Below are 23,629 nucleotides of genomic sequence, written 5' to 3'. Positions count from 1 at the left end.
AACATATCATTGGTGTCTCATTTTGGTGAAAACAGCAGCCACCAGAAGCAGCTGCCATGAACAGTAACACATTGATGAAGGGGTGACAACTCACTATAGCATATTGTAATAACTAATAATATATAGCGTGTCCACCATGCAACAAAACAATCAGAATGCTAGACTATAAAAAAACAGAGGAGCCTTATGAGTCAGAGCCACCATCTCAATTTGGAGCACAGAAATCACCCCGTGAGCATACTGTCATCCCATCTTATACAATAGATGAACATTTAAGCAACATGTTGGAGCCTATAATTTGATGTGAGGCATTGTCAACAGAATGTCATTGTTATTAGCACAGACACCAAGCAGTCAGCATGTGTAGTGATCGGTGTAAGCAGTTAGACAGTGCCGTACAGTGATATAAATTGCATTATACGGGACATAGTAAAGTTTCTGCTAATGATTTGTTGCAATGTGGCTTAAATACTATGAAGAATCAGATAAAAGTATTTTTATAGAAGTGTACTATGTTCACTAACAAATGGTAAGTGTTGTTACAATATTTATGTACACACAAACATAAATTATTATCAAAATATTTGTGACTGTATCAACAAGGAACTGCAGTAACATTATGAAGCTGAACTGTGCTTCTTGTATATCAATGTGTTTACCAACAATACCAGCCAGTACTTATAAACTGTACTGCCACACATACTATTAACAGCTACCAATTGTTAAGTGCAGTGTGAGTGTATTTTTGAGTTATTCGGAAATCATCTTGCCACCTATGTAGTTAACACCTACAGTTACAATCTGTTGCAATGTGGATGTGGATGTGGATGGTTGCACCTTATCATTGAAAGGGAAGTGGCTGACATAAATTGTCATGCTGTGGTTGGAAATTAGTTGAATAATTTGGAAAGTCATGAAGCAATGCATGCCACTTAGCGGACAGGGTACCATTCAGGCAGGTTGTGAAGGAATTCTTGTGTGGGAAATGCTGGCACAGACTGAAATGTGGCTTCTGTTAAATTTGACATTGCATCTTGCTGGCAAATGATGTACATCTATTTTGTTCATCTACAGCAGTCGTCAGGCAACCTGTATCTTCAGCAAGAATATGCACTACGCCACTGCTCCTAAACTGTGTCAGAATTGTCAGAGGAACATTCTAATAATTGTGTTCTGGGTTGCCATAGTGCGGGATGTCTAAGCTTGGACCCAGTTCTGACCAAATTTCATTGAACTGTAAGTGTTGGATAAGTGGTAGTGAATCATGTTGTATCCACAATACTTTAAGTGTCTCATGGAGTCATTACCATGTGATCACAGTCTCTTGTCATTTGGGTGCAGTTCTATTTCAATTGATCATGAGTGCATGGTTTATTTCCACATGTCCATACTTTCACTTCTACTTCCACAAACAATTTTATCTATTAACATTTCAGTACCATTAGCAAAACTTCCAACCTGTTTGAAGAACACCACCCCCCCCCCCCCCCCTGATATTGACACTTATTGTTCACTGTGGGCAATTTAAAATGATTGTTTTGGAGCAACATGTTTCAATTTATTTTCATGGGTGAAACATGTCGCTGATGGAGCTGCCAGCATACAGTACAAGGAAACCAGAGTTTCACAGATTTATATTTTACGTTTGTCTAATACATTCACAGTTACCCAAGACTGCAATCGTGTGTGTGAGTTGCGTTCGTGCTGGCATGTGTCTGTGTTCTTTTACATAATATTGTTACTCACCATAAATTTTTATTTGATTCTAATGGCCATTTATTCACCCATGGAAAAACACAACTTCACAATAGGGTCAGAGCATTGTAGGACACATCAAACCTAGTAAAATTTTCCAAATAACAATAGGTTGGAAGTGCACCAATGTTGAGCTACAGCCATAAAATGACATAGTTGTTAATAGTGAAATCTTAAAGACATGTTTTTGCAAACTTACTGAGAGTATGAATCAACTTTTATTATAAGAAGTACAGCATATCAGGTAAGTGGGAACAAATCCAGTAGTGAATGAGAAGAAAAGAAATAAAATTTCATTCATTCTTTTTCTCTCAAATCACATTTTTTACAGTAAATGCTCTAATTTCTGCTTCCAGCAACCCTGCATAGTTGACATCATTGTGTAGTGACACTGCCCAGTACTTCAGCAAAAAATAATAAGTAGTAGTGATAAAGCCATCATAAAGTATTGCTTTAGTGGCCAGAGGCCAGTAGCCACAGTGTGACAACAGGTGGATCAGAATAACATACACTTAATGAGATTGCAAGACGGGTTAGCTGAGGTCACAGTAGTAATGACTGTAGCAGGTGGTTGATGTTTCCACACCACGGCAAGTCTCTTATTATGGGCAATGTGATTAGGTGCCAGGTTTTAGTGAAACAAGTACACCTTGGAGTGATATAAATGTGAGGCAGCAGCACTTCTTGTCAGCAGAGTCCAGCAGCAGCACCAGCACCACCACCACCACCACAGTGCCAGGGCCATACCGGACAGAAAGGCAACTAGGCCTCTTCACCAGCAGCTATGTGTTCATGGATGGGCTGCACATGCTGCCACCAGCACTAAGTTCCTTGAGGGACTTGGTGCGACAGCTCCACCAACCTGCCATCTGCACCTGTGGCCACCGGCACTGAGTTCCTCCCTGGAACTTAATGCCACAGTGCCAGCCGACGTCTGACTCCTGCCAGGGGTAGTCGGTCGAATCCTCTTCACAGCAGTCTCCGCATGCTACCATGGTAGCCACATGAAGAGCCGAGGGGCTGTCTCTGGCACTAACACTGATGGAGCAGTAGTGCACTGCTGACATCACAACTGTAGCCTACACACCATCCTCTCACCAGGATGAAGCTGCCATTTGTACGTTAGTGTTGGCCATGGTCAACAGAGTGAAGCGTGTTGTTCCTTGCCAAATCATGACGAAGCATGTACAGAGATTGATTAAAAGACTCCTTTATTGTCAGCAGTGTTTCTACAGGGCCCTCCAGCTCGTCACCACCACTACTCACTCTGAGTGCAGTTGCTCTCTTCAAATGAGAAATGATTGGTGCTCTGTCTCAAGTTCCTGGCATGTTGCAAATGATTGTTGCAGCCTCAGAAATTCTTGTGACCACCTCTACATGAGTGAAACAGATGACTGGTAGGTGGAGTCCTTCACGAAGCCCCACACAACAAGTAGTTCAGTAGTGTTAGATTAGATTGTCTGGGAGGCCATTCGGAGCAGTTATCACACATGACCTACCTGCATCCGAACACTTCATTCAAATGTTGCCTGACTGCGGGAGTGAAAAGTGGCAAACACTGCAAATAATGGTGTCCATTTAGTTTGTGGGGCAGAGGGGATAGGATCATATATCCAGTCAAGTTGTTACAGGGGGATTTTCATATGCCTACTGATGATGGTTATGGATGTGTTACATACTGCTTCCCTGATGAAAAATAGCCTCATCCATAAGCAGGATAAAGTGGGGATAGTTCATATTGTTAGGACACTGGTGCTACCTGCATGCCCAGGTGCAAAATTTTGCCTTCCTTGGAACCTTTTACTTTCAAAACTTGGATCTTTTGTGCATGGTAAGGATGTAAACCATTGTCCTTTGTGAGATTCCAACATGACACTGAGCTTCCTGTTTTGTTACTCTGATACTGATTTAAGGCATTGTTCTGAAATGCTGGAGCACTTCATCAAATTCCAGACTCCTCTGTTCTTTTCCATCTTGATTTGGCCGCTTAAGGTGCAAATATTCACTTTTATCTCAAGCAGTGCTCCACAACCCTAATAGCAGACTTCTGTTGGGGAAATGTTAAGCATACCATCTTCTTACACCAATAGGATTGCATCCTGCTTCTCTATAAGCTGTGTGAATGTCAGCTAGCATGTAGTTTTGTATGTGTTCATGATAACTCCAGTGCAGTACAATACTCAGCAACAAGTGTGGTGAAGCATAACAACAACAATATAACACAGTAGAAGCATGGCCAGACAAAACCAGACCGCTAGAATCACCTAAAAAAAAGTTCCCTTACCACACAAACTTTCCATACACTCATCACTTATTGACTGCTGTTTTATAGCTATGTTTCCACAACAGTGCATTTCTGACACAAGGTTCGAAGGAAAATTATGCTCGATTTGACATTCCCTACCTGCTCGGATCACATTATCAGACTGTTTCTCTCCACATTCATATCCTCAGCTACGTATTTCTGGCTGGAACCTCACACAACAAAAATCATAATGTTTTCATACTATTGTCTTATTTAAGAGTTCTATTAAGTGTAGCAGTGAGAAAACAAAATTTCATAGTTTTGTAATAAGGAAACATTTATGTGACCAGAAAACAAGTACTATGGTGACAACAGAAGACAAATATCACTCTGTGTGTGTAGACAGGTAGTTTCTTACCCCTGGGCCCCAGCGAGGTCCTCTCGTCACCCAGCAGATCTCAGTCTTGCACATGGAACATCTCAACCAGTCACATCCCCACTTCTTCATCAAAACGACTTCGCAAGTGGGACAGCTCATTGCTTCCCCACGCTCGAGCATTTCCTATTAAACAAGTGCACATAAGCATTAAATTAGTTTGAAATAATGGCTACAAAAGTATTTGAAAATTTTATCTGTCTAACATAGATGTTCTCAGTAATACGTGGTTAATGTTATGAAGATCACTTCTTTAGACTTTGGCAACCTGGAACACTGCTGACACCAACATAAAAAATAAAATTCAATAAATTCATGCTAGGAACCTGATCCATAGTTATGAACTTTTGTTTGCCTGTATTATCTACTGACAATAGTAGCTTACTGATCTCAATCTCTGGTATTCAGGACAGTTATTTTCAACAATCAGCTCAGTGGGGGTATAAAATTACAAAGCATTATTTATCAGTTATTTATCTCTCATACATTTGTTAATAAAAAAGTTTGTAAAATGTTTACTTCTGTTATTAACTTTTGACTGACTGAAGTCTCATTTTCATTTTCAGTGTGGATTCATCTGTTTTGCAATGTGTTATTATTTTGGTATTTTGTTAACTTACTGAATGGTTTTGAATGTTGATTTTTGTCATGGTTCAGTTTAGTTTCAAATTCAATATGAGCAATGAAATGTACAGGTCTCATTGTATAACTCAAGTGTTGAGTTGCAGATACACACAACTGTTACACATTATAGCTTTCAACAAAGAAAACACACACTCATGCACACAAGGAGGCACACCTCATACATACATCACTATCACCAGCAGCTTCAGTCTTTGCTGAAGTAGGGTCTGGCTGAAAGCTATAATTTGTAACAGTCTTTTCATTGTGCCTGTGTGCAACTCAATGGGTCATCTTCACGGTGAGTAGCAATCCATCCTTTTTCTTATATGTAACAATCAATCCTTTTCCTTATATGCAGAAATCTATCCTTTTCCTACTATAGTTGATATTTCAACCTGAAGTTTTCGTTCTTTATATAACTGAATTGATAATTAAATATGTCACATTCATGTCAGGACTGTTATTCTGAAGAAACCAGAAAATACTAGCTGACATTATGCTGGATACCACTGACACAACTAATGACAACCTATTACAACCAATTACAGTTCCTTGTTATAAACCACAAATTAGTGCATCACCTATTATATTTCACTGCCAAAAATGTGCTTTAACTGCTTGCTCTGCTTAGAAAAATTGTGGTTTGCATGGCATGTTCTTTTGATAGTCAGATGTTATTCATGCAGTCACAGGTATGAAGTTATCCTTTCAAAAGTGATCTGACAGATAGGATGAGCAGTAATCTGCAACTGTTTGCTGATGATACTGTACTATATGGGAACAAATTGTCATTGAATGATTGTAGAAGGACACAGGATGACTTAGACAGAATTTCTATTCGGTGTGATAAATGGTAACTTGCTCTAAATGTAGAAAAACGTAAGATTATGCACATGAGTAGGAAAAACAAGCCTATAATATTTGAATGCAGTATTAGCAGTGTGCTGCTTCACATGGTAATGTCTATTAAATATCTGGGTGTAATGTTGCAAAGCAATATGAAATGGAATGAACATGCAAAGACGGTAGCAGGGAAGGTGAAAGGTAACTGGATTATTGGGAAAACTTTGGTAAAGTGTAGCTCATATATAAAGGAGATCACATATAAAACACAAGATCAACCATTCATGAGCATCACTGAAGCACATAGGATCCCCAACAGGTCAGCTTTAAAAAAGACACTGAAGCAACTCAGAGGTGTGCTGTCAGATTTGTTACCAGATATCAGTATTAGGGAGATGCGTTGTGAATTCAAATGGTAATCTCTGGAGGGAAGACTTTTCATGAACCACTCCTGAGAAAATTTAGAGAAGGGGCATTTGCAGCTGAGTGTACAACAATTCTACTGGTGCAAATGTTCATTTCACATAGGACCTTGAAGACAAAATAAGAGAAATCTGGGCTCGTATGGCAGCATACAGTCAGTCACCTTTCCTTCTCCATTTGTGAGTGGGACAAGAAAAGAAATGACTAGTTGTGGTACAAGGTACCCTCCACATTGTTCCATATCGTGGCTTGCAGAATATATATGGGGATGTGAATATCTTGATGACCCTCCCCCAATTTCCGTGCCAACAGTTAGTAATGCCTGACTTTCTCTTGGCTATTTCTAAATGCACCTATAATGAGCCCATTTCCCTTTCACTGTAGCTGAGATTTAATTGAAACTGTGGATTTATGTATAAATGGTTTTATTTTGTCAGTATCTTCCAGATAATTTTCTGACATGGCTTGCCTGGAAATGTGACATCGCTCATTCTGTCTTCTTGAATTATTCACTGTGAAGAAGCCTGCTACATGGCTCCTTTAACACCCTTATATTACAGAGTCCACTGAACTGCCAATCCAATGTCTCAGGTGCAATACATCACCTACAAAATTTTTATTTTAATTGCTGGGGTAGCTAGCAGTTAAAATGAAATCTCGCACCAGCACCTTACAGAACCCTCAAAAGTTTTTATTTTTGAGAAGGTGCAAAAATTGTTGTGAGGGAAACACACATCACACAAACATCTAAGACAGTATCTCATGTTTGTGCTTTAGTTCAATTGCAAGAAAAACATTCCTTTATTGAACTACTCTCACAATTTCTTCTTTTATTATCAATTTGTGTCGTTGAATGTGCTATGACAACTTTACTCACTTGTGCATTCACTGCCATAAAGCTTTGCTGATGAAAATGCTTAATATTTTATTTTTATCATTATTGTTTCTTATTCTTTACTGATGATATACAAATGTGATATATTGTTTCTGCTGCTACAAAAACAGTGCTAGTAATTCAGAAAAACTTTATCTTTCCATTATCTTCACAGTTTAGGGTCCCAAAGCACATTTACCATACCTGATCTTTTATTACTTGCATTCAAAATAAGTGTAAATTTCACCACTTGTGAACAGGATCATTGTAACTGAGTAAGCTTTTCCAGAATAGTAATTCATTGTGTTTTTGTTGGGTTGGCTGCTACATCTTAAAACAAACACATAATACGGTGGAACTTCAATTTTATGTTTTTCACAATTCTACACCATAAATTTGTAGCCCCAGTGGAAAACCCATAAGATCATTGCTAAAAATTCCCTGATTTTACATTTCTCCCTATTAAGGTTTACCTTGATTGTAAGTTCTTACTCAGTGTCTCACTTGACTTCATCCTGTATTCTTCCTATTGACATGTGATGCGACTGAACAAGTTATAAGTGGCACAAAAGACTGATGGTTTGCACCATGAGTGATGGTGGAGTTAGAGGAATATTTTAGGGCATTGTGGACAGGGTAGGCATGGGAGAGGAAATGCTGACGTAATCCACAATTGGTGTTGCCAACACAACTTGCAACATTTAGTTTCACGATGCAGTTATGATACAACTACTGCTCAGTTACAGTGGTAATGGAAAAACAATACAGTCGACTTAAAGGAGGAGGAGATTACTGTTTAACATCCCGTCGACAACGAGGTCATTAGAGACGGAGCACAAGCTCGGATTAGGGAAGGATGAGGAAGGAAATCGGCTGTGTCCTTTCTAAGGAACCATCCCGGCATTTGCCTGAAGTGATTTAGGGAAATCACGGAAAACCTAAATCAGGATGGCCGGATGCGGGATTCGACTTAAAGTGTTCTGGACCAAGCCAATATGCGATGAAGTGGCCCGGCCACCACCTTTTCTTGTGCCACTTATAACTCAATCTCATATTTCTGCATTTATTTCCGATGTACTGCATTCACCAACAATATCAATTGTCAACCTTTAAATTCAAACACTTAGTCTCAAACAATATACTCTGTCATAATTGAGGAAATGCATCCATTTCTGGCTAGTGAACTCTTATTGGCTGGTGACTTGTTAAGTCACCCAATAGCCAGCCCAGCCACGACACCACACTTAACAAATGTAAATGAGCTCACCTACTGGATGTGTGGAGAGGGCAGTGGCCTTTCAACAATGGGAGTGTATGTAGGGCTGAGAGTACTTTGTGAAGTGCTGAAAATATACTTTTTGTGCAGATGATATGCTATGACAGAGATGTCGCACAGAAATAGAACACGGGTCTCACTATAGCACATTTAAAGACTTTCCTGTTCAAATTTGACACGATACAATTGCAACAACTATATACACTAGTCATGTATATACTTTTCACCACGCATGTCACACTCTGTAGCTCGTAAAGATTAGCAGCAGTGATAGAGGGCATGAAGTGAAACTGTAATGACGGAGCTTTCTTTCAGATTTACATTCACTGAGCCAACTTCTCATACGCTAGTAATGTCAGTTGGCGAAGTAAACTCACTTTTTCATGTCTGTATTTCTCTCATCAAGCCTAAAATAAAACTTTAATAGTGGTGAGGATATGAAGTGCAGCTCATAAGAAAAACATTAAACAGTAACAGCAATGGTGACAAAGTTTGTCCTTAAGCAGATGTCCACATTTATGATTATGATTTAACAACTTAGCTGCTATGATGTTTTTGATTTAATTCAAATGGTCATCAATTTTTGCTTTTTTCTTCATGAGCACAAGGGATGATCTCTCAAAACATGCGTTTTGAACTTATAATTTGCGGTCGTAGCATGTCGGAAAATAGCTCAATTGCCTTGTACCCAGTTACCAATTTTTATTTTTTGATGAGTTTTTACTTGCTGTTACACATTTCTGTTTTTTTTAACAATTGAAATTCATTACCACAAATTATTTTATAAACATTGTCTTGTATATTTAATTTTCTCCCCTTAGAAAAATTTTATACAAAGTATTGGAGAGGACAGCAATTTTTAATCATATATGCCAATTACATGTATTTTTGATCTATTTTGTGGGAGGGGGGTTAACATTTTCCTCAATTTTGCATTTTTTTAATGTGTGGACCACATAAAAATGTAAAATAGGGGGTTTCACTGTATTACAACTATCAAACTAGTTGCCATCTTCAGATAGCACACAGCAACAATTCTTTTGTTGCTTAACATCATCAGTTTACTGACTCCTGTTCCCACCTAGAGCTTATCTCACTACTTAGTATTTAAGGTCCTGCATCATTAAACAACTTTACAATGATCTTATACAAAAATACACAGGTGAAATAACATTTATGAATGAAATGGCTACATTGCACTAACTTATGCAAAAAAGAAAGTAAGTTCTGTCAATAGCAAAATATGCTATAAAACATCCATATTTTGCTGTAGTATACAGTTTTGCATTTGTTGGCACTGCAAGGTCTCTGTACCATACACATTATAAAGTCCCACATGGGACACTTCATATTAGTGTATGCTTCTAAATTTGCACTGATCGTGAAAGGAAATGGTGAGAATAGTATTGTTTATGAATGAAAAGTTCAAGGGTTTCCAGCCACATCAAGTAATTAAAATTACATGAGCTTTCAGGCACGTACTCGTTGGCCACTGTCAAGTGGTATGACTGCCAGAGGGCTACTGGTGGACCCTTACATACAACAGCTGCTGGCTGTGACATCATTGGTGCTCATGACGTCAGCATATATGGGCATTAGCATGTGCCACAACAGTAGTTTTGTCAAATTTGATCCAGTGATCATTTTCTGAAGCATGCTCAGCTAAAGCGGATTTCTTGGGGTAGTGTAGGCATAAAACCTGCTGTGTTCCTCCCTGCACTACCCTACAGTGTGTAACATTCGTCCGACATAAGACTGGCCTCACTTGCAAGATAGAATTGTAGACCCCAAGTTTTCTGAGACCTGCTGCATCTTTAACAGCATTAACAGTAACATCCAGTTCACCATGGAGGTGGAAAAAGACAGCACATTGCCCTTCCTTTGATGTCTTTGGTTGCTGAAAATGAAATGGATCCCATGGCTACAGCATCTATAGAAAACCTATCACACCAATCTTACTTGCGCACCATCAGCCATCATGACTTAACACAGAAGAGCGCTATGTTACAAATATTGGTGCATCGTGCAAGAATGATAACAGATGCTTATAGCCTGCCTCACGAGTTGAGCCACCTCTGCCAGGTTTTCAGGAACAATGGCTACAATGTTCATCAAATAAAGGAAGTGATTTTGAGCAAGAATCACAATAAGATCACCAATGAGCAGCAGGAAAAGAATCTTGCTTTCTTGCCATTCTGTGGCTTCATGTTGGGCAAGACAAGCCATCTGCTTAAAGGGCACAAGATAAAATCAATTTTCATGCCTCCAACAAAAATGTGGCAGTTACTGAAACTAGTTAAAGATGGAGAAGGACTCAGAACACCTGATGTCTACCAGATAACTAGCGAACGTGGCCAGTCTTACATCACACAAATAGTATGCAGCGTAGCACAATTAGTGCAGGAAGGAACATGAGAGGTTTTATCATCTATACTACCCTGAGAAATTCACTTTAGTTTAGCATGCTTTAGAAAATGGTAACTGGATCAAATTTGAAGAAACCTCTTTTGTCGTTCACATTAATGGCTTCTGGAACTGTGCATTTGAAGAAGCCATTGAAGTAAAAATCAACAGTAACAACCTTAACAGAGATGGCAGCCTGCAGCTTCAGCACAGAATGAGTTCCAGCAATCACATGGTTGAAGCATGCACACCGAACACAGAGTTAAGGTATGCCCATATATGATGATGCACAGTGAGCACCAGTGATATCAGTCAGCAACTAGCATATATAGGGGCATGCTGGCAGCCAATGGCAATTGTAGCACTTGACAATGGACAAGCACTGCTTGGCCGAAAGCTTGCGTAATTGTATTCACTTGCTGCAGCTGGAGGCCCGAAAATTTTTTATTCAGTGTCACAGCCTCAAGGTTCTGCATTCTTAAAGAATCATTTTTATTTTAAAAAAGTAAGTGGAAACATTTAGATCCTTTCAAATAAGTACTCTTTGAATACCTGACCTGGTGTAACTTATGAGACATCTCCATCAACATGGAAAAACGCCTGTCAATAATTATGAGGAAAATTGTATATTCTTTTTGCCCTCCATATGTCTACTTAACAGTCCACAACTGTCCATTTCACCTACACAAAACACTAATATAAGTAGGACTAACACTTAAAAACCTATGTGCAATCCCCAGTTACTAGCCTCCAAAAATAAAGACAGTAACAGACTAAAACTTATAATTAGCAAAACAGAGGAAACAGATCCATCAGCTATCACCCACCAGCTATCCCTCATCTGTGCCATCCTCACCCATGTAAATGTTGCGCGGATTTCTGCTAGTGCTTTGCACTGTCATCTACTACTGTAAAGTTCCAACACTTCCTCAAATTCTTCAACACCATACAATTCTTCTCACTTTCTGTATTTGGCTAACTTCCCCCGACCACAACTTGTACCAGTTCATGAATTTCCTACACATCCTCAAACAGCTAGAAGACCTTTGTATACACTACAGCTGTTCTAAAGTTGAATCTCTACACTTCTTTGAATTATATGTCCTTCAGCACCCTGACCTGCTGTTAATATTTTAACACACCCCACCTGCCTTGCAACACATCCTACATGCCTTGCATGTTCTCATACATCCTAACTATCTCTCTCTCTCTCTCTCTCTCTCTCTCTCCCTCTCTCTCTCTCTATCTCTCTCTCTCTCTCTCTCTCTCTCTCTCACACACACACACACACACACACACACACACACACACACACACACACAGTCACACAGTTTCAACATGAAGTGCTATCTGACCCCACATCCACGTCCACATCCCTTAGACCCTTCCATATGTGATGTATTACCAGAATTGCTAGCATCATCCCCATGTGATATAAAATAATATATCAGTTGTGTAGCAATGGAGCAGTGGTGGCTGGTAGTCATCTGACATATCAACATGAAAATATCATTGCTAGAATATTCATTTAACACTCAGTAAACTAAAGCAGTTGCAATTATGCTCAGAGAAGTCAGGCCCTAGGTGGCCTGCTCCTTGGAGGGCACTAAGTCTGCAGTGCTGCCTTCAATGCAAACAGCAGAGACTAGGGACATGGTTAGCAGTGATAAGAGTCCAGAGGTGGTGACTTGCTCACCCGTGATGACTTGCAGAGGATAGAAGGTCACCCCCCCCCCTCCCACCCCCACCCCCCTCCCTCCCGTGACTGATAGCTGGCAGACTGCGATACCTTTAACTAAAAATGACAAGTATTTATACAGACTTGACCCTTACTTGTTTTGCCGCAGCAGCCTTTTCTATCATATTGCTTGTGTCTGTATGTGTGGATGGATATGTGTGTGTGTGCGAGTGTATACCTGTCCTTCTTTCCCCCTAAGGTAAGTCTTTCCGCTCCCGGGATTGGAATGACTCCTTACCCTCTCCTTTAAAACCCACTTCCTTTCGTCTTCCCCTCTCCTTCCCTCTTTCCTGATGAGGCAACAGTTTGTTGCGAAAGCTTGAATTTTGTGTGTATGTTTGTGTTTGTTTGTGTGTCTATCGACCTGCCAGCGCTTTTGTTCGGTAAGTCACCTCATCTTTGTTTTTATATAACAATAAATATATTTACTCAATAAATTTCTTATGCTTATCAGGAGTGCCTATACCAAATTTTGCTTAACTATTCCTTACTGGCTGTGTGTAATCTACACTCCTGGAAATGGAAAAAAGAACACATTGACACCGGTGTGTCAGACCCACCATACTTGCTCCGGACACTGCGAGAGGGCTGTACAAGCAATGATCACACGCACGGCACAGCGGACACACCAGGAACCGCGGTGTTGGCCGTCGAATGGCGCTAGCTGCGCAGCATTTGTGCACCGCCGCCGTCAGTGTCAGCCAGTTTGCCGTGGCATACGGAGCTCCATCGTAGTCTTTAACACTGGTAGCATGCCGCGACAGCGTGGACGTGAACCGTATGTGCAGTTGACGGACTTTGAGCGAGGGCGTATAGTGGGCATGCGGGAAGCCGGGTGGACGTACCGCCGAATTGCTCAACACGTGGGGCGTGAGGTCTCCACAGTACATCGATGTTGTCGCCAGTGGTCGGCGGAAGGTGCACGTGCCCGTCGACCTGGGACCGGACCGCAGCGACGCACAGATGCACGCCAAGACCGTAGGATCCTACGCAGTGCCGTAGGGGACCGCACCGCCACTTCCCAGCAAATTAGGGACACTGTTGCTCCTGGGGTATCGGCGAGGACCATTCGCAACCGTCTCCATGAAGCTGGGCTACAGTTCCGCACACCGTTAGGCCGTCTTCCGCTCACGCCCCAACATCGTGCAGCCCGCCTCCAGTGGTGTCGCGACAGGCGTGAATGGAGGGACGAATGGAGACGTGTCGTCTTCAGCGATGAGAGTCGCTTCTGCCTTGGTGCCAATGATGGTCGTATGTGTGTTTGGCGCCGTGCAGGTGAGCACCACAATCAGGACTGCATACGACCGAGGCACACAGGGCCAACACCCGGCATCATGGTGTGGGGAGCGGTCTCCTACACTGGCCGTACACCACTGGTGATCGTCGAGGGGACACTGAATAGTGCACGGTACATCCAAACCGTCATCGAACCCATCGTTCTACCATTCCTAGACCGGCAAAGGAACTTGCTGTTCCAACAGGACAATGCACATCCGCATGTATCCCGTACCACCCAACGTGCTCTAGAAGGTGTAAGTCAACTACCCTGGCCAGCAAGATCTCCGGATCTGTCCCCCATTGAGCATGTTTGGGACTGGATGAAGCGTCGTCTCACGCGGTCTGCACGTCCAGCACGAACGCTGGTCCAACTAAGGCGCCAGGTGGAAATGGCATGGCAAGCCGTTCCACAGGACTACATCCAGCATCTCTACGATCGTCTCCATGGGAGAATAGCAGCCTGCATTGCTGCGAAAGGTGGATATACACTGTACTAGTGCCGACATTGTGCATGCTCTGTTGCCTGTGTCTATGTGCCTGTGGTTCTGTCAGTGTGATCATGTGATGTATCTGACCCCAGGAATGTGTCAATAAAGTTTCCCCTTCCTGGGACAATGAATTCACGGTGTTCTTATTTCAATTTCCAGGAGTGTAGTTCATTGGCAGTTGGTCTACTGGAGTTTCATGTGACTTGGTAGTTCTCCATCTAACAAAGACGAAGACTGCACAAAGCAGAGTCTGAGCCACCACGGTGCTGAGCTACCAAGGTGTTAAATATTGTGACACAGCTGAGACTGTGTGGTGCTGGTTATGTCAGTACTGCTGCATGTGTTGAAGCAACTGCCCTGCAGAAATGCATCCCTCCCAAGCAGCTATAGGTGTTCTGGACTCCCCTCATTTTTCACACATGAACATAACTCAATTGACTCATCATACAAGAAAGCAAAAATAATACTGGAAGAATCTTTCCTTCAAACAAATGTCCTTGACAAATCACATTTTCACAGTGTTGCGATTCTACTATTTTGTGTACTATTTTGTGTACTCAACTCAGACATCCCCTGAGGAGCTGGCTACTGCTGAAAGAATTCTAACCACCTTCGAGCATTCTGATACAATGGGCTTGTGATGTGAGTCACATAACCAGGTCATGTGCCGCATATAGGGCACTCCTGGGCACATGTTTCACAGCTAGCTGGCTGGATGCTGATTATCACATCAGCCATCTGGACCTTGCCAAGTAATGAGAGGGGCGTGGTCACTACTTTACATAGGCAGAAGACAAAAGCCTGAGAGAAATTAAGTGTTTATTTTAATAGCCTTCTTCCTCCAGGGCACCACAAGGCCACAACTTTGCCACAGCTCCCGGCTGCCAGCCATCCTGCATTGAAGCCGCCCCCCCCCCCCCACCCCCAACCCCAGGGGTCTGCTTCATTTGACATCAGCAGTGGGACCTTTTACCCCATCACCATATCATTTGTTGACAGCAGAATGAGCAACAACACATACAACTACCATCTGTGGAAGAAGAAGATGCAGATGAATTTAGGTTCATTTAAAAGAAAGCTATATGAGGTACTGACACTGACGTGTGAGTGGATGAATTCATGTGGGACAAACTGGAAATTTGAGCTGGGTACAATGTGTTATCCGTATAGTGTTGTTATTTATTATAGTGCTATTATTTATTAATGTAAAACTCATTGTAATTGTTTTATAAATTTTTGACATGTCTCCTGTACACAAACCAAATGGATTGCAAATGTATGTCATGAGATGAATAAAACACAATTCACTCAACTTGTGTAGAGTTGCAGTGTCATCAACATGTGGTGAAGAGAGTGCAGTAATTTTGTTTGACTGTGAGTATCATGGCAAGCCAGGGGAGTCTTTCATCAGATATGTAATTATATTTATGGGCTCAGTATGGGGCAGGTAAACACAGGCAGATTTCTGTGGATGTGGAAATAAGAATATTCACTTTTGCAAGAGGTGTTATCACAAGCTAGAGGTGTCGCTCACTCATTAGTAGTATGCAAGCTGTTAACCACAAGTAATGAATCACAAGGTGAAACTAACGAGTAGTCACTGAGGTAAAGTTCTGAGAAGTAATACGATTGTGTTACAGTTACATGTTCTCGTAATTTGAATTTGTTTTGCTGCATTTATCGAATGGAATTCTCAGGGAACCAGAGTATGAGGATTGTAGTTTGCACTGTTTGGAAAGGCCAAAGGTATAGAGCAAGGAATACGGCCTGTAGGTAACCATGTAAAATAGTGAGAAATTTGCAACAATAGTACATTTAAGCATTCTTAGCATTTTTGTGTGTTTAGTTTATAAAAGGTAGGCATTAAAAATTGTAAAAGTCAAAGTGGATAAGTTACAAGTGGATAATACAAAGTTGTCTGAGAGACTGGAAGCACTTCAGGAAAGGCAAAAGGAAATGGCTTAATGCAAAACTTTGGAGTTTACAGAGGAGGTGCAGAGAAGATTCGATGATTCTTGTATTGAAAATCAACATCAGGACATGACGAATAGGATGATTTTAGAGATGATGGAAAGAATGGAGGAAGAGAAGCAGAGAGGAGGGAGAAGGAGGAAACTGGAAGCGAGTGAGACAGGTCTGGGGATAGTTTGCCTCTTCATGCAGTACATCCAACAACTGTTAATATAGATGAAACTGTCGCTCTGGTAAGGGGTAAGACAGAATTTGATGACTAGTGGGACAAGTTGTTGAGAGGGAAGATGACGCAATTAGTCAGAGTAGTGACATTTTGCAAATTCCTTGCAGTTTACACAATGTACAGAATAATAATATTGTTAAAGTCAAGGAAAATAATATAGGAGCTCTGATACCATGTGGAACTGTGGATTCTGGGGTAGAAAAAGTGTGGTCTGTACCAAAGTGAATAAGTGTGTGGATAGCAATGTGGGCGACACAAGTGCATTAATGTCTATCCCACTGGGGTATAATGAGTGTTGTTTATAAACCAAGGTGCTTGACCCAGATGGACAGGGAAGAGCATGTGCTGATGATTTTCACGATATGCAGAGTGGAACTGCTGCTGCTGATGTTATTTTAGATGCTATGAGAAATGCAAGGAAGTTTTTGACAGTTGTGTAGCAAACGTTGTGGTCAAAATGATACAGACACATACATTTATTTCCTCAGAAGCAGGGTAAACACAGAGTAAGAAAGAGGAGATGTGTTCATGCAGTTGAAGATACAGACAATAGGGCTGAGTCTGTTGAGGAGAGTAAGCCTGAGGTTTGCAGTGTTGCATTAGTGCAAGGGCTAGATCACAGCCTTGTAGAGCAAACTGCTGATGTGAGTTGCAAGCTGTTTACAATGTCACAACAGTCTGATATGCATGGCGAGTGTAAAGTAGGTGAAGAGTACAAAGCAAACGAGAGAGTAAACCTTCAGCAACGGGAAACTGTTACCAATTTAGAGATGTCATGAGATACATCTGCCATATGGGACAAATCAGTTAAAGTGCTTGCAAGTATGCTAAGGTTTAATTCATATGATATAGTGCCACTAAGCACCAGGAAGTTACTTTGGGTGGGCAAGGAGTACCAGAAAATCAAGTATTCCTGGAGAAATTCAGTCTGTGATGAGTACTACAATGAGAGTGATAAGTGGGACAATGTTTGGAGTACTGTGTGTGGTAGTACCATATGTGGTTCATGTGTGAGGACAGGTCCAGAAATATGCTTTCTAGGAAAGAAAAAGAGGAACTATTGTTGCAGGGGGAAAGTTCTGAAAGATGTCCCAATATTGGAGGTTAAGAAACCAATGGGTAGACAAACAAGATGCTAATGTGTGTGTGTGTGTGTGTGTGTGTGTGTGTGTGTGTGTGTGTGTGTGTGTGTGTAAGAACATGGCTACATGCATATAGTAGTGAAATATGTTTAGGATAATGAGCAAAGCTTTGGGTCCTTGAGGGATGTTGTGTGTGTGTGTGTGTGTGTGTGTGTGTGTGTAAGAACATGGCTACGTGCATATAGTAGTGAAATATGTTTAGGATAATGAGCAGAGCTTTGGGTCCTTGAGGGATGTTGTGAGATAAAGCTACATGAGGAGAGATTCCAAGGTGATGATAGCCGTAGTGGGTGTATGTGAGATACTGTAAAGTGAATGTTGATGAGGAATGTATTCCCTAGAACTTAGGACAATATGACACCACGAACAAGGGAAAATTATCAATGGCAAATGACTAGCAGGAAGTAAAAAAGTAAAGGCATGATGTGATGTGTGTTCCAAGTGAACTAATAGGCTATTAAATGGAATAGTTTTATGTAACCCAATAGTGTAAGAGGAAATCTACTAAGTAAGATTTGTACTTTAAGTGCAGTCTCTGATGCTTGTGAGTGAGCCTTTTTGACACTCTTGTAGTGAAAACTTGCTCTGTAACAGTTATATGATGTTCACATGACTTAGGAATCTATGTTATAGATTGGTCTTAAGTGGGATCTCAGGAGTCTGAGTCATCCCGTAGAATGGGTCATTGTAGCACCGCTATTTTGTGGCAAGTCTGTGGGAGTTTAGTGGTAAAGCATCACAGTAGCAGCTGGCAAGTGTGAAGTGTTGGCATTCACAGCAAGGATTGGCCAGACTCAGCTCTGAAAAACCTGCCAGTGCAGCAGTGAAACACTGTTCTTGGAGCACAGGCAAGGGGATTTCTCCCAGACAAACTTCAGTGATGCTGTCAAGAATCTGACCAGAAGCAGAGCACTGACATAACAGGTGCACCACTAACCTGTATAAATAGCTATTATTTTGATAGCTCATTCATTCACAGCCTAGCAGTACTATCAGGAAACAGGTGCTATGTTTGACAAGGACAACATGGAGTCGCCAGGCAGTCACGAGTTTGGTTCTCCATTGTAGTACCTGCCTCTTGCACCACGTCCACCACGGGGACTTGTTGCCATGGTGTGGTAGAGTTATTCTGGGCCCACCCCATCAATGAGCGAGACTACTGCCCAGTGAAGCAGAGGGCTGAGTCCCAGACATGGCAGCCCCCTTCCACCATCCCCAGTGTAGACACAGCTGTGTCTTATGTCATCGTTCGCTGGGACACAGCCATTTGCCGTGGAGCTCGCTACTGTTGCAAAAATTCTGACTGCCTTCGGGTGCTACTGATGCAGTGTACTTTTGGCAAAACTATCAGCCAGGTCAAATGCTGCATACTGGGCACTTATATGGTAGTATTATTATAATACTTCTCATCATAACTTAGCTTCACCTCTTGAAGCACTACACAATGCCAACACTGTATTCACTTATACACGATGAGCCACACCACTTGCTCATGATAAGACATATTGCCCATACTATCCAGGTGAAAACTAATGTTCATATCTACACATCCTGAGAACATCATCTGAGTTTAATTATTTTCTTTCACAAATGAAAATAGAATTAAAAATCTGGCAGAAGATGCACTGACTCAACATGATACTCTGGGTAGGGGTGGGGTGTGTGTGTGTGTGTGTGGAGGGGGGAGTGGGCTCACTCACCCCAGTGGATTTAGATGCTGCACACTGCAGATACTGACATTGTCCTGGATCCAGCTACAGTCATTAATCCCACTTCTGATACCACTTGTAATGGTTGGAAGTGGTTGACATCCACAACAGGCTGTGGTACTGAGCTGTTAGTGTCGTGAAGCCAGTAGTACACATCCCTGTGTGGGGTAGCAGTGGAGCAATGTGTGCTGATGTATCAACATGAAAACATCATTGTTAGAAAATTCACGTGTTACTCAATAAACTAGAGCAATCATCATGATGCTTGGAGAAGCCATTGTCTCCAAGATGTAAGCTATAGGCAGCCTGCAAAGAGCTGCGACCATCGGAAGCATCATGCAGCCGATACAATGATGATGGGAAAAAACTGGCAAGGACGCCGATCATAACAGCGAGTGACAAGAAGTTTGTCCACAACGCAGGCTAAAGGCAGATAGACTGCATCAGACAATCCGTACTGAGGCACAGAAAATCATTTGGTGGACCCAGCAAGGATGCGATGGCTCACAGCAGCATCAGTGTCTGCCCACAAGAACAGCAGCAGGCAACAATGAGTTTGCCTGCACAAGTTATGGTGGCCGAGTGGCTGTACAGCCCCATGATTGAACTGTAAACCCACAGGGTAGGAGACCAGTAACAGCTGTCTGCCAGTTGCAGGGCTCTAAGTCTGTAGCACTTGTCTCAATGCAAACAGCAGGGATGCAGCTAGCAGCGGCACAGTTGAGAGGCAGTAACATGGTAACCCACATACAATTGTAGACCATTGTAGATCCTTGCCCCCCTTCCACAATTCCCCCCCCCCCTTTTTCCTGGAAGCTGCAGACCACTTTTGACTAAAAATGACAAGTATTCATAGGGACTTGGTCCATCTTTGTTTCGCTGCAGTACTGGCTTCTATCATGTAAGTCACAGCAGAACTGTGAGTCGAATGTGAAGCAACCAGGTCATCCATGCCACAGTGGCTCTGCCCTTCTGCTGCATCAATGCTATTATGCCTGTGATGCCTCTGCTCTGTTACAGCATGTGGTAACTGCCTCAAGACTTTGGAATCAGTACTTGCCTTATCAGCAGGTAGCCGCTGATATAACTGCATCTTGCCATCTCCAGTCTGACCCACTTCCATGGCCTCTTGCATTAGCTGCAGCAGTGGCATTATTTTACTCAGCCATGTAAAAAGCAGTGATGGCACTACAGTACCATCAGTTTTATTCCCACCAGTAAAGTCCAATTATATAATAGCTTTTAATGGTGTGATTAAATTTCTAATAAATAAAGAACATAAAATCCTAAAACTCTTTTTACTGTGGCAGAGATTTGTGAGACACAATTACATTCTTGTAGTTTAACTGGTTCAATTTGCACAGTATGACCCCTCGGTTTTCCACCTTCCATGTAGCAAAGCAAAATAATTTTGTTAACAATAATCATCTTCGATCAAATATTCTCCCAGTTTGTCAATAACTCTCCTCCTCAACATTTTTCTCACTGTGTGTGCCACTATTACAACTAGTGAGCAAGCAGTTACGTGTTGTGAAGTATAGCTAAATATTTCGTTTCGGGGTGAAAGGGGGGGGGGGGGGGGGAGAGGCAGAGAAGATTAAGATTATCCCATTATAATTTTTAGAACTTTTTTTCTGTTTACAATATTTTTAATGTGGGAACTTGTAACTATTTTCAGCTTTATTTACTTACTTCCAAAAAATCAAGACAAGTTATTACTTGATCTTATTTTAAGAAATATACCTCAAGCATCTCCCTGGTTCTTCGAGCTTCAGCATTGGTCTCTGACTGCTGTTTCACTTGCTCTTGATATTGTCGGCAGTTAATTCCATCATGAATTGCCTGGAAATTTTTAGAGAAAAGCAATATTATTGTAGTAGGCAGTTTTATTATCCATCAACAGATTCTGTTACAAATTATCTCAATTTTTAGGTTGATAAGATATGCCACAAATCATACTTAGTAGGAAAAAATAACCATTAAAGACAGGACTGTCTCACAACAGCCTAATGGTGTCAGTTTTATTCATAACATACACCAACAACTTCATCTTTGTGTCTCATCAATAAATTAAATATATTGTTTTATAGGCTTAATATTTAATACAATCCACCCCGAAATGAAGGTAAGGAAAACAAACACTTACCCTCAAAGCATTTAGTTTTTTTAACTTTTTTATGTAAAAACTGATTAAGAGACTGTACTGCTTAGTTTCTTACAATAAATACAGCTTCTGTATTTTGTCTTGTAATTTACACACTTCTACTCATTGAGTGTCTGGTATTTGGTGGTTGAAGTCCTAATCACGAGGAAAAAGATATGACTAACTTGTTATAGACCATAATCTGAAAGATAAGGGTAAGGTTTCCTAGCAAACTTCCATTTTAAGACACGAAAAGCTGAAGACTGGCTGAATAAAAACAAATTCAGAAGAAAATATACTCTAGAGCATGAGACAGAATTTTCCTTTTGGCAGAAAGCTCACACAATTAATAGCAATTTGGTGTGGGCGGCTCAGCCTCTCCTCTGTATCGTGAGTAGCGATCTATCCTTTTAATAATAGTGTCATTAAACTACTAACATCACTGTTTCCTGATTCCATGGATGGTGACCACTGAAACTGTCTGCACTTCTTTCGTGATTTTACTTATATTATTATGTGTGAATGCTGAGTATGTGAAAGCTGCAGTGAGAACGTAATGCTAGGTCATTTGGTTACTTATATGTACAAGAGGAGGAGGAGGAGGAGAAGAAGAAGAAGAAGAAGAAGAAGAAGAAGAAATAATGCCCACATTTCATTCCAGCCTGCTGATCTGGCTACAGAGAAAGTAAAAGTAAACATTTCCTTGTTGTTGTTGTTGTTGTGGTCTTCAGTCCTGAGACTGGTTTGATGCAGCTCTCCATGCTACTCTATCCTGTGCAAGCTTCTTCATCTCCCAGTACCTACTGCAGCCTACTTCCTTCTGAATCTTACCTCCAAAAATGGAATTTTAAAGATGGGTAAGAGCAATTCCATGAAAAGAACTGAGATTTCACTAACAATTGTTCTGCCTATGATTCACACATTAAAGATAAACTTAAAAAGGAAATTTCTTTGTCATTGATGGTAAACACGTTGAAATTTGAAGAGAAAGATTGTCTCTGAACGAAGGAGCTTTTTCCTGTTTACCAAAATACCTATCCAAGAACATCATTCAGGGGAAAATCATAAGTAAGACAACCACATAACAGAAGCTGTGGCAGAAAAAAAAAAAAAAAAAAAAACCACAGAAGAAGTTGTAATGTCTACTCCCAAAAAAATGGCTCAAATGGCTCTGAGCACTATGGGACTTAACATCTACGGTCATCAGTCCTCTAGAACTTAGAACTACTTAAACCTAACTAACCTAAGGACATCACACAACACCCAGTCATCACGAGGCAGAGAAAATCCCTGACCCCGCTGGGAATCAAACCCTGGAACCCGGGTGTGGGAAGCGAGAACGCTACCGCACGACCACGAGCTGCGGACTGTCTACTCCCATGCAACAAATTGTACAGAACGAATCACTATGACACTAAGCAACATTTTTACTTAAAAAATAAATTGTAATGAGCAGAGCTTTGGGTCCTTGAGGGATGACTGATTATGAAACAAACAGAGAAAATCCTAAACTAAAATTTACTGTGAAAGCAACTTGCAGAAAAAGTGGAAGATGGCACTGCCAAGATCCCTTGATTATTATAAACTCAGTAAGAAACACAAAATCATAATTGAGACAATGTTAAAAAATGAAAATTGAAAAATTTGTTCTGGATAGCATGTGCTTGCTGCTTCCTTCAAATACACAACCCTAGAGTTTAGAAAAGTGTCTTAGTGGCTGATACGGAATTAAAATATATTCTGTGGAAGCACCTGAGTATTATTTTGGCAACAAGTTGATGATAACAAATGCTTAGGCCTGCAGGTTTCTTTATAAACTTAAGCTTCAACAAGGATTGTAATTAAGTAACACTTTGCTAATTTGGGGGAACAGACTCCAAATGATTGTAATAATGAAGTTCTGAATCTTACTCTAATATTTGTTCCTCTCCCATGTCACTGGATTCAACAAGATCCAGTGCAATTACTAATGACATCATCTCACAAACACTGATTCAAGTGATTATCCATCAGGATGAAACTGGAACAAGAACTACTGGATTCATTTCAGATGTT

At 41.1% G+C, this 23,629-nt stretch overlaps 1 protein-coding gene across 3 annotated transcripts in view; it reads right to left on the bottom strand.

The window, feature by feature from the left end:
- Positions 1-23,629, bottom strand: part of LOC124616764 — a 443,813-nt gene that overhangs the window by 2,535 nt on the left and 417,649 nt on the right. For all 3 annotated transcript variants that reach the window (XM_047145148.1, XM_047145147.1, XM_047145149.1), the window contains 2 exons: positions 21,175-21,273; positions 4,419-4,562 (listed from right to left, as the gene is read on the bottom strand). In XM_047145148.1, the coding sequence (XP_047001104.1) occupies positions 4,419-4,562; positions 21,175-21,273 (243 nt within the window). The remainder of the gene's footprint in view (positions 1-4,418; positions 4,563-21,174; positions 21,274-23,629) is intronic.

Source organism: Schistocerca americana, chromosome 5 (genome assembly GCF_021461395.2).
Source record: "Schistocerca americana isolate TAMUIC-IGC-003095 chromosome 5, iqSchAmer2.1, whole genome shotgun sequence".
Taxonomy (NCBI): domain Eukaryota; kingdom Metazoa; phylum Arthropoda; class Insecta; order Orthoptera; family Acrididae; genus Schistocerca; species Schistocerca americana.
This window is presented reverse-complemented; position numbering and strand designations above follow the sequence as displayed.